This window comes from Strongylocentrotus purpuratus, unplaced genomic scaffold (genome assembly GCF_000002235.5).
Source record: "Strongylocentrotus purpuratus isolate Spur 01 unplaced genomic scaffold, Spur_5.0 spur5_scaffold_3, whole genome shotgun sequence".
In the NCBI taxonomy this organism is placed as follows: Eukaryota; Metazoa; Echinodermata; class Echinoidea; order Camarodonta; family Strongylocentrotidae; genus Strongylocentrotus; species Strongylocentrotus purpuratus.
Genome location: NW_022145609.1, coordinates 38,850,062 through 38,867,898, shown reverse-complemented (window position 1 = coordinate 38,867,898; position 17,837 = coordinate 38,850,062). Strand labels below are relative to the sequence as shown.

Sequence of the window (17,837 nt, the reverse complement as noted above, 5' to 3'; positions counted from 1 at the left end):
GCCATCCCGCTTTCCAAAAAAAAGGTTTTCTAATTTTGTTTTCTTTCTCTCCCTTGTCAGGTTGGTGATGTCGTAGATGGCATAGACATGAGCATGGGGGCCTGGTTTGAGGCGGACATTGTGAAAATAACTGAAAAGGAGGAAGAGGAGGAAAACGAAGAAACAAACAATAACAATGAAAGCGAGACCAAGGCAAAGGATGAGAAAGCTCTAGACCAGGTCCAGGACAAACCTGAAAAAATGGACCAGAATGAAAATGAACCAGCATTACCCAAAGACTCAGAAAATGAGAAAAATGTGCTAAATGTTGATGCTGGCACCCCCATGGACACAGAGTGCAATGATCCAGCATCACAAAGGACATGTGGCTCAGATGAGTCCATTTTAAAAGAAGGGGGTAGTGGGGTCATCCAGATTGCAGGGAAGCATGACTCACACTGGACGAGGCATGATGGACTTATATACCACGTGAAGTATGAAGGGTATGATATCTTTATTTCTGTTAGTACAGAGTCTCGTTGAAGTTGAATCTGAAAACAAGCAATATTTAGTTTAAAAGAAATATGCACTTAAAACTACATGTACTGTACTTAATTATAAAATGTGATGTTTATGTATTGTATGTATGGTGCTTATTACTTGCTATATATATATAGGTAATTGCTGTCTTGAATTCGCGTCAAGAAAACAAAGTAGTATTGCTATTTCATTGTGACATGGTACACTTGCCTCCCTGCATTCAGTAATATACAAATTAGAATGAAAAACAAACTAGTGGTTGAAAAGAGCATGAACATAAAGAATCATTAAATCCGTCAGCCTTGGGAAAGCTCTCATAACAAAATTGAATTCAGTACACAAGACCTTGGTAAACTTAATATTGTTATGTCAATGAGACCGACACCAGACCGATAACACCTTGAACAGATTATCTGGAATGGACATTTATTGGTCAGTAGAGAGACAGTATGGAGTTGATTTGGCATTGTTACTAAGGTATATATTGGTAAATATAACTTTAATTGTTGTTGATCTTTAGTGATGTTTACACATCTAATTCTCACAGAAGCCAACTGTTGTCGATGAAATTGCCTTGGCATATAATGAAGCTTTCAGCTAGACTTCTTAAAATTATGCTCACAGTTATTTTCACTGAATTTTTGTAATTATGTGTTTTGTATTCAGGTATGATGAGGAAGGCATTGCTAAGATCAGTAGCCGCAGCATACGACCACGAGCCCGCACAATGATCGACTACGAGGACGTCACTGTCGGTGACATCGTCATGGTGAATTACAACTGTGATGAACCTAAGCAGAGAGGTTACTGGTACGACATGGTCGTCAAAAACAAGGTGATTTCAGTTTAATCATTTGAATGGAACATTATATGCTGTGGGGTGATTCCATAGTAAACAATTTCTTTCTGTTTATCATCATAACTTGTAGTCCGTCTGCCTAAGCTATTTGATTGTTTTTCAACCACAATAAAACCTCCTCAACATCATTTCAGGCTTCTTGCAATAGATGTGTTTATGATTTCAAGCTCATTAGATAAAACCAACTTCTCTCCCAATTGAATTCTTAACTACATTACCATGGATAAAAATTCTTTTTCATTTCCTCAAAGAATCCATCTGCTTAAGGTTCTCATTTTGGAGAAGGACGTTCAATGTCTTAACCAATATTTAAAAGTCCCTATCATTTTGTTATATTTTTTAAACAGGATTGCAGTAAAGGGACACACATTTTTCTGAATGTCTGAACTATACTGTATATAAAAACATCCTGAGCAGGATTTCATTTTTCATAAACGGTGAATGTGTAATGCATTCAGCTCTCTATTACGTAATATGGTTTGAAAAATGAAGTTTAGAAGGACTAGCATCAGATAGGTAGAGGATCCAAATGTTTTTGTTGATATAGGCAGAGGCAAATAAGGATATGATAATGCTGACATTAATTGTCGATTGTATTTGTTTGTGGTGTATTTCAAGGAGGATGTGCTAACTTCTTGATCCTAATGGTACAGGGAAATTTATGTTCTTAGAGGAACATTTTTAATGATGTGGAAAAGATTACCAGGCAAAATGAAAGAATCAGGACGTTCAGTGGTAGACCATGTTGTTTCAGTCTTTTCTTAAATTGTCAATTGTATTTGTTTGTAGTGTAAGGAGGATGTCTTAACTTCTTGATCTTAGAGGAATCTTTTTTTAATGATGTGGGAAAAAGATCCTAAGTTGGACTTCACAAGCATGGGAAGCTATTAGCATCTTTGAAAATATTTTGTAAAAGTTATTTTAAAAGGCATAAAATATTGATTCAGTCTGTCATATTTTCTATTATCAATTAAGGATATTTCTTGTTCTTGATGTGGAATTTATGAAAAGTCTAAAATACTTCAATTTCTGCTTTTGAATATATTTCATTTTAAGGCTACAAATGGCTCTCCATAATTTTAAAGTCCAACTTAGAGTTACAGTAAGTTCTACTTAGGATCTTTGTGAAACACCCCCCAGGACGTGAAGTGGTAGTCCATGATCTTACAGTCTTTTCTCGTCGTGAGAGAGAGAACAGGACGTACAAAGTGATGTCTTTATTCTTTTTTGTACGTTTGTTTTGTATTGTAGAAAGAGACAAGGTCGTACAAGGAGTTGGCGGGGGACATCCTCCTTGGCCCGAGCGGTGATGTCCTGAAGGATTGCAAGGTCCGTCTGACAGAGGAGATCTTCAAGACTGAGAAGGTTGGAGAGTCGACATGTGACGCCGCCACGTTAGAAGCAGAGGGAACTCCCGTCAAAAGTAAAGATCCTCTCTTGAAAATCTTTAAAGATTCCCCTTTTCTCTGGTCAAATTGCTGATGTAGATTAGAGGGAACTGCCGTCAAAAGTAAAGATCCTCTCTTCAAAATCTTTTAAGATTCCCTTTTTTCCCTGGTCAAATTGCAGATGTAGATTAGGAGAGGGAACTCCCATCAAAAGTAAAGATCCTCTCTTGAAAATCTTTAAAGATTCCCCTTTTCTCTGGTCATATTGCAGATGTAGATTAGCAGAGGTAACTCCCGTCAAAAGTAAAGATCCTCTCTTCAAAATCTTTAAAGATTCCCTTTTTCCCTGGTCAAATTGCCGACGTAGATAAAGGATAAAAACGAGTCATTAGCTAATGATTTTGTAGTGCCCCACCCCCTCATTGTCAGTTATATTTGATCTAGAATTGTTGATGTAAACCTCTAACGAGGAAATGAACTAAGTGCTAAACTTCATGTGAAAATTACCTTTTAATGTGGTAAATCTTGGTTTCAAACTGAAGTAGTGTTCTTATACTATATGATAAAATAATAAATAATATGGATATTTATATAGCGCCGGTATCCACCAGGCTCTGACGCTCATGGCGCTGTACATACATGTATTACTATCACAAAAATATAACATTCTTAACTAAAATAAAGTAAACTAAAACAACACAAATTATTACGCTACATTGACATGATTAAATAGCACTGTTTAGAATTACCTAGCCATGTGATAAAGATGAAGTAGGAAATATATATAGTATGTTTTAAGGTCAGGTACTAGCTCTTCTCTCTATAGTTAAAGGCATCGTTTAACAATGTTAAGTCTTAGATGCATGGCCCTATCTGTTATCACTGTCTGTGATATGGTGTAATACTGAAGCCCTAAAGAAATTGCACTTCAAAATGATCATGAAGTGCCTCAAAAAAGTATAGAGTCTTTGAGTGACCGGTTTTACCATACTCATTTTCCCAATAGACTGTAGTGTTATAAAAACTGTTAGGAAAACGACATTTTGAAATTTTGATTTCCAATTGTAAATATCTTGATAATCAGACAGGTGTTCGGCTTGTAAAAGTCATGGGGTTCCTAGCTGACCTAAAGGTTTGTAACTATCATTGCAGCATGAGCTAAATACACGATTTTGTTTCAGAATCCGAGACAAAGATACCCAATCCCTTTAAGTTCCTTTTCCCTAATGTTCAGATTAGAACGCACCAAATGCAACAATCAAATTTAACATCTCCTTATTAATTTATGTCATAATTCAATTCACCTTTTATGTTTGTTTCAGGAACCACAACGCCAAACTGCGCACACTGCAAAGACAACCCTCGAAGGAAGTGCAAGCACTGCGCATGTCACATGTGCGGCAACAAGGAGGATGATGACAAGACGTTGCTGTGTGACGAGTGTGACATGCCGTTCCATATCTACTGCCTGGACCCGCCCATGGAGTCCATACCTGATGTCGATGAATGGTAAGCTACAAGGTCACCTTGAGGTGATGGAGCAGGCTTGCTTATTTTGTTTGTTTATGTTTGTTTGTTCGTTTGTTTAACATTATTGCTAAAAAAAAAGCATAAGTATGCTTGTAAGTAGGCAACCAGAGGACTGACAGCTTTAAATCCTTCCCGAAGGACTTGGACAGTAGCACATCGACTTGGTTTCGAACCCAGGATCTCCCGGTTACGAGACCCCTGCTCTACCACTGAGCCATTACACCTGCTTTTCAATAATATTTGTGGCAAGTGAAAAATCACAAAAGTGTAAGTCGTTATCAGACTATTGGCAGAATGATCAAGAGCCCCGTCTCTGCTTGAAGCTCTCTTTCTGGCGGATATTACACCGGTACGGTGACTCACAGAAACATACATGTTCATTGAAATCCAAAGAAAATATGTATCAAATAACTTCATATTTCATGGAATGTTGGTGAACTTGTACTCATAGTTGTGAAAAGATGCCCTGCTTTCTTGCTTTTTCTCAAAATACATGTATTTGTTACGATTGTTGGAGAGGAAAAAACCTGTTACTCACACTGTTATGTAAATTGTTGCATGCCGTCATATATTCTGATTCATTCTTGCGCAACCAAGTTCAATTTTCAATATGTCAATGTTAATTTATTTATCTTCCGACATTTAAAAACATGATGATCATACATAAAATAATGAAGTAATAGATGCATTAAAACTGTTCAAAATGGGAAAGACCTAAAAGGATCATTTAGCGAGAAATTTTTGACAAGCATCCAATTATTTGCATAGGTCCTGTTATTGGGGAATATTATACTGTTGTCATGCTTGATGGTCATGCTTGAAAGAAAAATAGTTTTAGGGAAAGAAGTAACCACGTCCTGGACTTGAATCTATTAATCTGCCATCCTTCAGGACAGCCATGGATGAAATAGAAGAAAAAACATGAGCTAAAGTAAAGTTCCTTTTCCAGGGAGGTTCTTAAACATGGACTTTCTTTTAGCTTTTCTCTTCACAAGTTTTATGTAAAATTGAGATCCAGCTGTATACATCATACTTACTAAGCCAAGTTTCAGCTCCTACAGAAGATTAAAAAGACTACTTTTGGATCCTATTGCAACATTTTATGATAATTGATTTGCTTGAAGAAAAGAAAAAGATTGATTTTAAAACATACGTTATTTACACTGCAAGTTAACTGCTAGAAAATCACTGAAATATTTCAGGGTAACTTGAGACTCTTGTATTTGCATGAATGTTTGATTGACATCTTTAGAACAGGGACAACATTGCTTTCATATCTTTTTCTAGGTATTGCTTTGTATGTAAGAATGATGGTCTACATGATGTTAGGGCTGATGAGAAAGAATTTTGGTCTGTAGGGCAGAAATAAAAACATTGATGTGATATGGTTAATTCCATAAATTAGGGACCCACTTTGTGACATTTTTGGTGTCCCTGTTGCACAAGGAACCCACACATATTTGTGTCTCTGAGTAAAGACTCAAATAGTGAAGTGAGATTGTAAAGTGATTTCCAAGCATAATAGTACATCCCCATACCTAGAATCACTTAACAATCATACTCCACTATTTAAATATGTGTGGGTTCCTTATTGACAGGGACACCAAAAATGTCACAAAGTGGGTCACTAATTTATGGAATTAACCATAAACAAACTTTGTAATTATTGTTTTATTTAACAAAAACAAATTTGTATTTTTTTTTTTGCCAGGTACTGCCCTCTGTGCAAAAATGATGCATCAGAAGTCGTCATGGCCGGACAGAAGCTCAAGGCTAGCAAGAAGAAATCCAAGATGGCATCAGCAACATCGACCTCTCAGAGAGATTGGGGAAAGGTAAGGTCAAAGTTCACAGGTCAAAACTTGAGTTTGGCATCCCTCTAAATTTATCTTGACAAATATCCTGCTCAGTGCAATATCTGTGTAACTACTCTGCGATGAATATCAGTACTGTTTTATCAATATTATCAATGACCTCCATTTGCAGAAATAATGAGCATTTCTGTTTCTTTCGTTGATTGTTTTAGGGTATGGCTTGCCAGGGTAGGAGCAAGGTTTGCACAATAGTCCCACCCAATCATTTTGGTGCTGTCCCAGGTATCCATGTAGGACAGCTATGGAGGTTCAGGGTTCAGGTAAGTTTGTGTATATATAGCCTGCTTTTGAGAGCCTGGGGGGTGTTTCACAAAGACTAAGATCAACTTTAAGTTGGACTTAACAATGGCAGGACGTTTTTTTTTTTACCATTTACTGGTATTGGTCCCTCAAGGGACGTACAAGTCATGGTCTCAAATCTATAGAATTTACATTTATTGATCAATTTATCATTGAAGGAAAAAATATTATCTAAAGATCATAATGTATATATTTATATACGTTTTTTAAACATACATATTCAAAAATACATAAATGGCATTTAAAAATACATACATGCATTATGCATTATAAATATTTATTTATGTTTATGTATGTAGACTCGAGATATATTGCTATTTTGTTAAAAAAATATAGGAGAAAGGGAAAATGGAGAATATTTGTTATTGTCTACACATGACTAATCTGTACATTAATGGGAACAAATTGCCTCAATGAAATATTTCTTGCTTTATATTATCAATCTTTTTTCTCACTACGACCAAGGAAATTTAGTTATATGTGTCGATATTGTTAATTTTTCAGGTTAGTGAGGCTGGAGTTCATCGACCCCATGTTGCCGGTATACATGGTCGAGAGATTGAAGGGGCATACTCTATCGTGCTGGCAGGTGGATATGAAGATGATCTGGTGAGTTTCGCTCATACTCATAATGATAATAATAATATTCAGTTCTTGTATAGACCATTTATAATGTCTCTATGTGCTTCCAAAGCGGAAATTATTACCCTGCCTTTAGCACGGCGCTCTAGCATTTCAAGGAATTAACATTAGTGCTGTGGCAGGACTTGAACCGCGGACCAGTGACATATCCACTTGACCATGACACCTCTACATAAAGGCTCGTTCAGATATGATGCGGTAAATAGCTGTAAAAAAACGTGTCTGTTTTTTTATGTGTAAACGAATGGCAACCTTGTGGAACAATGGTCCTGACCATATTCACTTCGCTCTGTGTGTTATGACATAGAGAAATGTGAGGCGTAGTACAATATTCAATATTCAAATTTTATTGTCCAATGATTGGAAATTTGTTTCGTTTGTATGTCAGTACAAGATTACGGATTATAAACATCAATAAGATACAGATGGATACAGAATAGAACATTTGACTTGAACATAGGTAACACAAAATGCGATAGTTCACCATGCAGACTAAAATTTGATTCATAATTCAGACTAAGTAGTTAAATTCAATTCATAATTCGGATTAAATTAAATTCATAATTTGGATTAAATTCAATTCATAATTCAGATTAAATTAAATTCACAATTGAGATTAACTTCAATTTATGATTCAGACCAATTCAATTCATAATTCAGATCAAATCCATTAAAATCTCTTATGTCATCATAAAAAAAAGCGTGTATCTGGTCGATGCCTTGGGGTGAGTTAAGTTTGACCTATTTTAATTTAGTCCAATGATGAGCACAAGGTGTTAATCGTCATTCTGTTCAATTATCTATTATGCTGTAACAAATGAAATAAACAATGAAATTTATTTATCCATGAAAACACAGTATTGATTGTATAGACTAGTCACAAAAGGCCAGTCCCCATCAGCCTGAGTTGGCCAGCTAGCCCGCTATTTCTGATCCAGGAAATTAGCCAGATCATGAAACAGCAAGCTATTTGCTCTCGAAATCTTCCCAAGATATCTTGGGCTAGTTTGCAAAATAGCCAGCTATTTGTGGTTCGTCTTCACAAGCCTGAAGAAACGCACTATGCGCAAATAATAAGCAAATTTCACAAGCTTATTTCTCGATTAACTTCAGGCTAATTTCCCCAATCACAAAAGAGTGGGCTATTTGGCCAACTCAGGCTGATGAAAAAGACCTATATTCTCTGCTGAGAGCCACTAGGGATTATATAATGGGTCTTATTATAAAGTTAACACCTGTTTGGCTAGTAACAGATGATATGTCATACAGTGCCAGCAGTGGAGCCTAAAAATAATGTAGATAACTTGGGTGAAAGATTTTGTGATTGCGGACAAACAAATTGAAAGTCTTCAAAGTGTGTATAAACAGTACTACTTGTATTCTATCTCTAGAATTTCTTTTAACTTCTTATTTCAAACCCTGTCTTCTGTTCTTCTTCAATCTTAACCAGGATAACGGAGATGAGTTCTACTACACAGGGAGCGGAGGAAGAGACTTGTCAGGCAACAAGCGAACGGCCGAGCAGTCACATGACCAAAAACTTGCCAAGATGAATATGTAAGTCACATGACCCTTCTCTTTGTAAGTCACATGATCTTTGTAAGTTTTATTTATTTATTTATTTATTTCTAATCTTTTGACAGGGTAGCCCATTCACCAACAAGTAGTGGTCTTCCATGGGGCCCTGAATGAACATGAACATATTTACATCGTTTATAACGTTTATACAAAACAGTTTTAAAAAATAATACTCATTTGCAAAATAAACATATATCATTAACCTAGTAAACAGTAATGTGAATAAGTCATGTTAATATTACAGAACATGCACGTAATGTATGTTCGGCTGAGCCATTCACAAATTACAACTTTGTTTAAACAATGTCTTAATTGAATTGAGAGAGGAAGCCGTTCTCATCAAATTATCTAGCTTATTCCATTCAAATATGGAAGAAACAATTGGGCTACACTCATAACAATCAATGTGAAATCTAGGCACACATAAACATCCACTGTCTATTTGCCTTGTATGATGCTCATGTACATTATTTGGATTGATTAAGCCTACCTGAAGGTAAGAAGGTGCTAAGTTATGAACGCATTTATATATCATCATAACGCGACTTAACTCAAACCGCTTGTCTAGTGTCATCCATTTAAGACTTGTGAACAAATCAGCCGACGGTGTGTTATATGTCTTGTTCAATATTATTCTTGCGGCCCTCTTTTGAATTTTTTGCAGCTTAGTTGTATGAGAATGAAATCTGTTCAACCATACAACAGAGCAGTAATCTAATCGTGGCAACACTAGACTGTTATAAAGTAACTTTAAGGATTAAAGTCACATGACCCTTCTCTTTGTAAGTCACATGATCCTTCTCTTTGTAAGTCACGTGATCCTTCTCTTTGTTAGAGTGCATGAAGGGGAGGAGAAAAGAGGATATGATGTTAATATCTAGAAAGGACGTAGACATAGTATTCAGATTCTGTGATTAAAAATGTGTAATATCTGTTGATGTGCTCAACATTTTGTAAACTTTCTTCTTCTTCCTTTCGAGTACAGACCTCTTAACAGAGTATTATCGTACTATACTGGGGGTGTGTGAAGGTGGACCACTACACCGGGGTTTCCCCCTAATCTTATACGAATAGTGCAGTGGGTTCTTAACGTGCGAAGGTAGTGACTCTTCTCTACACAGGGCCTCCATGTAACGTCCTATCCGAGGGATGGAGTGTTTTCCACTTTAACATAACCTGCGTCTATGAACAAGGGAAGGGGCACGTTAACACACAATGCAGGCTTCAGTCATCCGCCTGGGTGGGAGTCGAACCCGGGATCGTTGGTTTGACAGGCAGATGCTTTACCAACTGAGCCAACTCGCCGCCCATGGGATGCTTTGGGATGGTGAAGTGTTTGAATTAGATGTTACCAGGTCCAGCGTGTTTTAGGAACATGCAGCTTAGCCTGTGTTGCATGTTGATCTACAAAGTTCTGTTTTTACTTAAAAACAACTATCAAGCTATTGTTCTCTTCCCTATCGTCATTTGTCTTTTCCTGTATTTGAAGAGTTTAATTCCAAAGGTAGCTAAATCCATTTTTGTAACTTAAGAGAAAAAAGGAAATGTTTACCGATTTTGTACAGGCATCTATAGAAAAGTGATATTAGAAGGTGCATTTTTCATAATTGCTCCTACAACTTAGGTAAATAATTTTGTTGAAATACAGGTACTTAATGCAAGGGTCACTCTGTGGCCTGGACCCACCCTCCTCAGGTCATCACCTTTCTTCACCTGAGCCAATTATTTGTAACCTCAGGGTTTCACCATCACTTCATGTGCTTTACAAAAAACAAAGGCAAAGCATCACTCTTATCAGCAAATGTGTTAGTCCAGGCTTCACCCTTTGAATTATTTGCATAGGTGATGCTTCACTTTTGTCAGTTTTACATAGGTGAGGCTTCACTTGTGTCAGTTTTCCATAGGTGAGGCTTCACTTTTGTAAGTTTTCGGCCGGTCTTAAGCTTCACCACTGTTTCACCATACTGGCCATTTGCATAGTTCAAGCTTCACCACTGTTTCACCTAAGCCTGAGTCATTACGGTTTTTGTGCTAAACGGTTAACCGTTAAAAGTATACGGGCGGTTTCGTTTAACCGTTTAATAATAATCTGAAAAAGTGAAAATACAGTATTTTTAATAGTGCTGTAGCTCGGAACCCTGCTGGTCTTCAGACTGTCGGGCTGAGCATTCCCAGCCCCGGACTATGGCACAAATTGGGTCATCCTGATAAACAGAGACCAGTAATAAACAACATAAAACATGTCTTATTATTCCTCATCTGAATTTGATATCATGATTAACCTTGCAAAGTTACTCTGTGAAGATAGCTGATCTGTGACGTGTTTATATATGCCTTTGCAATGCAATGTTTGCACATGGTCAGGGAGAGAGCTCCCTGCATGTATCATTGCCATATGAAATTATGTGGAAGTGTGTATCACACACACCCAAGACACACCCTGCAATGAGCTGATCCAAGTTAGTGACCAATCAGGAAGGTTCTCTAGCTATGTGGGTGGAGTTTGATACCAGCATAAATTACAGGTTGGTGACCGCGCGTGCTTTCACCGTACCCAGTTCAGTGGGAGGTCAAGAAGCCACGCCCACATGTGTGCATGTGACAAGCATGAGCTCTCCATCTGTGTGTATGTACAGTGTATTTGGGCGCCGGAGGTTTGTGTGTACATGTGTGTGTGACTGAGAGAGCATGCATATGGGCTAGCATGTCCCTGCATGTCCCTAGCATGGACGAGGCAGGGACATGAGTGAAGATCAAAGTAAGAAAGGGTGGCTGTGTTAATCGGCTGAATTGAAGAATGATCAAAAACTTAAATTACTCACAAATAATATCCAAGACTTTGTTGATTGATATTTCTAAAACTTCAATTATTATTGTTATCAATATTTTTGTATTTTATTTATATATGAACATTATTTTAGGGGGCGAGTCGGCAAGGGATGGATATTAATATTGAAAGAGAGAGAGAGAGACTCGGGGGAGAAGGGATGTGAGAGGAACTGACCATCGAATGTGTAAACATTTAGAAAGTTGTGAGCTGAGAGTGCAGTAATAAGAAAAGGTACATGAGCGATGAACACATTGCAGAGAGAAGGGAATAAAGAGGGTGAGAAAAGAGAGAAGGGGGCTGGTTGTTTTATTGTTTACAAATTCATTCATGGGGATAACTGCTGCCAGAAAGCTAGCGCGCAGCGGCCAGGGTGTAATATTACACTGCGGTTTCTTTGATTATCTTTATCATCGGCTATTAGCACATTCCAAAATGTATGCAAATAACGGTTAACCGGAGCGAGAAATGCTAAACGGTTTTGATGAATCATGCGAGTGCATGAGTGACCGGAATAAAAATTAAATAGTTGTTTTGAAACGCACGATTTCGACATGATTTCGACATATTTTCGACGCGACCGGTAGTGGCTTCGATGTCACATCACCTGAACAAACAAGGCGACCGATTGGATTCGATGTCACATCACCAGAAAAAACAAATTACTCGTCAAAGCTTCACACATTTCATCAATTTGTATAGTAAAGCTTCACCCAATGAAGAAAAACGAACGTTAGGACTTCACTACAACAACAAATAGGTCAGGGTCAGGCTTAGGCGTCGAGTCGACGTCGATATTTGGCGACCTCTGAGGAGGGTGGGTCCAGGCCACAGAGTGACCCTTGCATAAGTGAACAATGTTCCGATATCAATAACTCAATTTTTATCAAAAGTGGATTTAGCTCCTTTTGGAATTAAGCTCTTCATTTATAAACTATACTTTGAAGATGGTGTACTCTTTTTCAATGTCTATCTCTCGAAACTTTTCATTTGCAGGGCCCTTGCACGTAATTGCAACGCCCCCACTGACAAGGTCAAAGGAAACGAAGCCAAGGATTGGAAGGCCGGCAAGCCTGTAAGGGTTGTTCGGAATGCCAAAGGTCGCAAACACTCCAAGTATGCACCAGAAGATGGAAACAGATACGATGGTATTTACAAGGTAAGTGTAGTGTTCTGTGGTGCACTTTTAAGAATGCTTGTGTCTTTAAAACAAAATTATTACATTAAAGGTAAAGACCAGTATTGGAAACGCCCCAATTTTAAAAAATGAAATGGAAGCTCTTATTACCAATCATGTGAAAGAATATGTTTTGACTAATACATGATAACAATTTTGCTGGGAAACCGCCTACTATTCAATTTATTTGGAAAATTAGTTTATCTACATGTTCTGTGAGAGATAAATGCATGTGTGGCACACGTGTGCGTATAGTCCCATATACATCTTTCTGTGTACAGTGCTTGTAACTTTACGAAGACTGGGCCATATTTCTTATCATTTTGATGATTCCAGAACCTTGCAATACACACCAATACTTATTTGCTAGATGATCAACCTTTTCTGATCGATTCCACAATGTTTCTTTCACAACGCAATCGCATGACCATAACTGGTCTTTACCTGTAAAGGCATTGTTTAACAATGCCAAATCTGAGATGCATGGCCCTACGTGTTATCCGTTTCTGTGATATGGTGTAATATTGAAGCCCTAAAATAATTGCGCTTCAAAATGATCATGAAGTGCCTCAAAAAAGTTTAAAAAAAGTGACAGGTTTCACCATACTCTTTTCCCCCAATAGATTGTAGTGTTATAAAAGGCGTTGGGAAAACGGTTTTTGAAATTTCGAACTCCAGTCATAAATACCTTCTTTGATAATCAGATGGGTGATCGGCTTGTAAACGTCATGGGATTTCTGACTGACCTAAAGGTTTACAATTAAGATTGCAGCATGAGCTAAATCCAGGATTTTATTTCAGAATCCGAGACAACGATACCCAATCCCTTTAATATCTAAATAATAAGAAAGATGTCTCGCAATACAGCATAAGGGTTACTGATGGGAAATATGTCTTCTGTTTGTACAGATTGTAAAGTACTGGCCTGAGAAAGGAAAGAGTGGATTCCTGGTATGGAGGTACCTGATCAGAAGAGACGACCCCTCCCCAGCCCCCTGGAGCAAGGCTGGTAAGAAGAAGATCAAGGAACTGGGACTCGAGATCGAGGTGAGCATAGTACTATTTTACCCTTTGACCTTTTGAATAAGGAGACTGAGATGGGATCGACGTGTTGAAGGAAAAGGAATTTATCTCCAAATAGTCAAAACTGTTCTAATTGCGGGTGGGGGTTGGAGGGATCCCTTTTCAAGAAGTCCGATCGCACTTTAGGAAAAGCAGTTGTATGCAAGTGTATGCAAATTCTTGATGTTTGTCAGATGTTGGCATGACGATGGAGTACTACATGTAAGTGTCACTCAAAGGTTGCACACGACTTGGGTTAGAAGGCACTGAGGGATATGTCACATGGTAGATGTGGATTTGAGAGGGGAGGGGAGGGGGGGGGGGGTCGGAAAGGAATCCTTTGAAAGTTCAACTCCTAGTTTCATTAGATTCAAAGAAAACATGTCAGTGACTCAGAGAATGTCGGTCAATGTTTGACAGAATTAATCATTTAGTACATTAGAACCTTTGTACATGCTGCGCTCAAAGCACATATTCAGGGCAGGGATGCCACCTGAAAAGCCCAGACGATAAGATTGCCTTCAATTCATTCAGTGTAGCTCCATCTCCACTATATCTATTTCGCTGTCCTTTTCTTTTATTTTGCAGTACCCCGATGGTTACCTTGAGGTGATGGCAGCCAAGGAAGCAGCGAAGGAGAAGGAGAAGGAGAAGGAGAAGAGAGGGTTATCAGAAGATGACGAAGAGGAGGAGGAGGAGGGAAAGAAATCAAAGAAGGGCAAAGGAAAGAAGAGGCAAAGAGAAGGTATGATAGCTCAATTTAATCTCCATGAAAGTTAGTAGGGTATCGTACATTTTGCATTTAGTTGGGATATACAGTAGGAGGTTTTAATCTTAGTAAAGGTTTTGCAGAGTTTCGCATTTCAGGAAACATGATTCATGTAATCTTCATTTATAGTGGTAGGGGATTAAGCATTTCAAATGGAACGGTACCTGAATTTACATTTAAACTGAGTTTAGAAAATGAAAATATGTTTTAAAATAGGGATGCTCTGAAGAGAAAATGATATTTTAGCTTCTGCAATGTATGTGACATATGCACTGAGAAGACCTAAGTGATGGTGAGTAGCAGAGTGAACATAGTTTTATCATTAAACAAGAGATTAAAAAAAAAGCAATCATTAAGTGGTACAAAATAGAGGTTTTCAAGGATTTCTTGAACCCATTCTTGCGATTTCCTCAAGTTCATCAGGGAAGCTAATCCCCCATTTTCTTTCGAGCCTTACATGCCTTTACGCTTTCTTTCAGAAGAACCCCAAAAGCCAACACCGAAGAAGCCCAAGTTTGAGCTGAGCAAAGAGACACGGAAGATGATTGATGAAGACGAACAGAACAAGTCTCAGTGGAAGTCCATCATCGAAGAGTGTAACAGTGGAAAGGTAATGGGTTTGTTTCTATCGGTAGCATTCATCTCTATATCGCCTCCCGGTACAAAGGTCTCTTGCAAATGAAAATATTGGTGTGACCAAAATGTTTGCACTTTCTACCTTTGACACAGCACAACTGTTTGATGTGATCAATTTGAAATAAGTTGGTATTTGTTTAAGTCCATGGTATGGTCTTAATTCTAATGTGTACCTGCATCTCAATGTGAAATAGACTTACTACTCCTTCGATACAGTCCAGTAAAGGGCATCTGATCAAAGTGCTTGTCAGTAGATTTTTACCCCATTTATTGGATTCTATTACAATTCCACATTTTCATTCCACCGAGGAGCATACTAGCCAGTCACCATTTTACAACATAATCTGGAGTTATATAGTGCTTAATACAGAATACCGTCTCTAAACCCTTTACAGATATTATTACTCTGGTCATTGGATTTGTTCATGCACAATATGCACCATCTCCACTCCCTGGGGAATATTCCCACTATATGGTCACTGTGAGGGCTTAGGCAATAACTAACGCAAATGCTTTCGTCATCCTATTGGGTCCCCATTTCTCTCTTGGGTATTGAGTGGCAAATGTAGATTAATGCCTTGCCAAAGTACACTAGTGCTGTGTGGGGGATCTAACCACGACGTTTGAATTTCAAGTCAAGTGCTTAAACCACTCCACTACATGAGTACTTGGTATTAATCAAACCACAATGTTTGCTACCGGTATTTCACAAATGTGCAAATAAGAGAATTTCCTTGTTTTATTCTTCAGAAATTCATCACGGCTGTGGAGGATGAGTTTACATGTATCTGTTGTCAAGAAGTCGTCTATCAGCCCATCTCTACACCATGCTCACACAACCTCTGCAAGGTAAGACAACCACCCCTCTTGTTGTAAAGTGGAAGAGTCCTGTTGTACACAGAAGTAACGCATTTGGATGATTCCATTGCACAAAAAGGAGTGCTAATATTCTTCTGTTTTGCGGTTGAGTACCGTATTTGCCGGCGATAAGGCCGCAGCGCCGCATAGGCTGCACCCCAACTTTGACATTTCAAAGAGGAAAAATCGTAATTTTATCGTAAAACACTATTTTTTTTTTACAAACTGATACCAAATTCATTAATATTCTTATAATTTACTGGAAGTTTAGCTAAAAAAGTGATCGCAGGCAGATTTGATGTCCGATATATACCCCTACCACAATGTACGGTGTAATGCGAAAGTGCATGAAATGGAAAACAAAATCGCGACTTCGGATGGATGCTTCGCGGCAGCTCCGTTAAACGGTCCCTTCCTTTACTTTTGCAATGCATTGGCACGAACTTAGATCAAGATCTATTGGCAAATGTTGTTTTAGGAAGTTTATTTGCATCTTCATGTCAACAATGCAAGATAAAATTGTTGGTAAGATGTGTGGAAATGTCCTGTGGTATAGTTATTTTACTGTTCATAGTCCCATATGTGCAAATTCGTGCTGGTTTTGACTTTCATTTATTTTTTATGCCTCCGCCACCGAAGGTGGTGCCGGAGGCATCATGTTTTCGGGTTGTCCGTCCGTACGTCCGTCCGTCCGTACGTCCGTCCGTACGTCCGTCCGTCCGTACGTCCCGTTCTCGTGATCGCGTTATCTGAAGAACCGATTGATGGATTCCTGCCAAACTTTGGTCATGTATGTATCTTGCAGAGCCGATGAACTGATTAGATTTTGGGGTCACGAGTTCAAAGGTCAAAGGTCACAGGGCTCATTATGTATGCAAAAACAGCTCGTGATCGCGTTATCTGAAGAACCGATTGATGGATTCCTGCCAAACTTTGGTCATGTATGTATCTTGCAGAGCTGATGAACTGATTAGATTTTGGGGTCACGAGTTTAAAGGTCAAAGGTCACAGGGCTCATTATGTATGCAAAAACAGCTCGTGATCGCGTTATCTGAAGAACCGATTGATGGATTCCTGCCAAAATTAGGTCATGTATGTTACTTGCAGAGCCGATGAACTGATTAGATTTTGGGGTCATAAGGTCAAGGTCAAAGGTCATGCGGCTCATTATGTATGCAAAAATAGCTCGTGAACGCATTCTCATTAGAACTGACAAATGGATTACTATTTAACTCGGGACATCTTGTAGAGCCAATGAACTGAGTAGATGTTAGGGTCATGAGGTCAAAGATCAAAGGGTCATATATGTATATGAGAAATTGCTTGTAATCACGATATTCTGAGAAACTGTTAATGGATTACAATTGAACTTGAATTTGAAAAATTTCTTCTGTTTTTGTTTGTAAAATTGCTCTATGACGGAGGCATCATTTCGACTGCGCGCAGTTGAAGTTCCATCTAGTCTCTTCCAAAAATACTGCGACCTTTACGCCGGCAAATACGGTATGATGTAAAGTTATCATCACATGAAATAGAAGGAGATCCCACTTCAAAATGGTAAAGATCTTCGAGTTGGACTAATGTAAGCTCTGTTTCTTGTTTATATAACACCAAGGAGAGACTCGTGTCCCTTTTTTTTTTTGGGGGGGGGGTCTGGTTTATCCACTGAAACCTTAATCCTCCATTGAATGTTAAGTAAACTATTTAGATCTGCTCGTTTGGCTGAGAAAGCCGAGTGGTAACATAGGTACCAACACATTAAAATCAAGAGAGATATAAGTACATGAATAACCTTAATCACAAATATCTGGAAGAGAT

At 38.2% G+C, this 17,837-nt stretch overlaps 1 protein-coding gene across 2 annotated transcripts in view; it reads left to right on the top strand.

The window, feature by feature from the left end:
- LOC586739 (E3 ubiquitin-protein ligase UHRF1) overlaps window positions 1-17,837 on the top strand; it is a 41,146-nt gene that overhangs the window by 19,164 nt on the left and 4,145 nt on the right. The window contains exons 3-15 of one of the 2 annotated variants that reach the window (XM_030996473.1): window positions 61-482; window positions 1,186-1,354; window positions 2,630-2,801; window positions 4,089-4,275; window positions 6,008-6,131; window positions 6,323-6,430; window positions 6,975-7,079; window positions 8,563-8,669; window positions 12,514-12,676; window positions 13,604-13,741; window positions 14,345-14,501; window positions 15,008-15,135; window positions 15,912-16,010. In XM_030996473.1, the coding sequence (XP_030852333.1) occupies window positions 61-482; window positions 1,186-1,354; window positions 2,630-2,801; window positions 4,089-4,275; window positions 6,008-6,131; window positions 6,323-6,430; window positions 6,975-7,079; window positions 8,563-8,669; window positions 12,514-12,676; window positions 13,604-13,741; window positions 14,345-14,501; window positions 15,008-15,135; window positions 15,912-16,010 (2,079 nt within the window). Of the gene's footprint in view, window positions 1-60; window positions 483-1,185; window positions 1,355-2,629; window positions 2,802-4,088; window positions 4,276-6,007; window positions 6,132-6,322; window positions 6,431-6,974; window positions 7,080-8,562; window positions 8,670-12,513; window positions 12,677-13,603; window positions 13,742-14,344; window positions 14,502-15,004; window positions 15,136-15,911; window positions 16,011-17,837 lie in introns of both variants that reach the window. The other variant, XM_030996472.1, reaches the window with a different exon arrangement.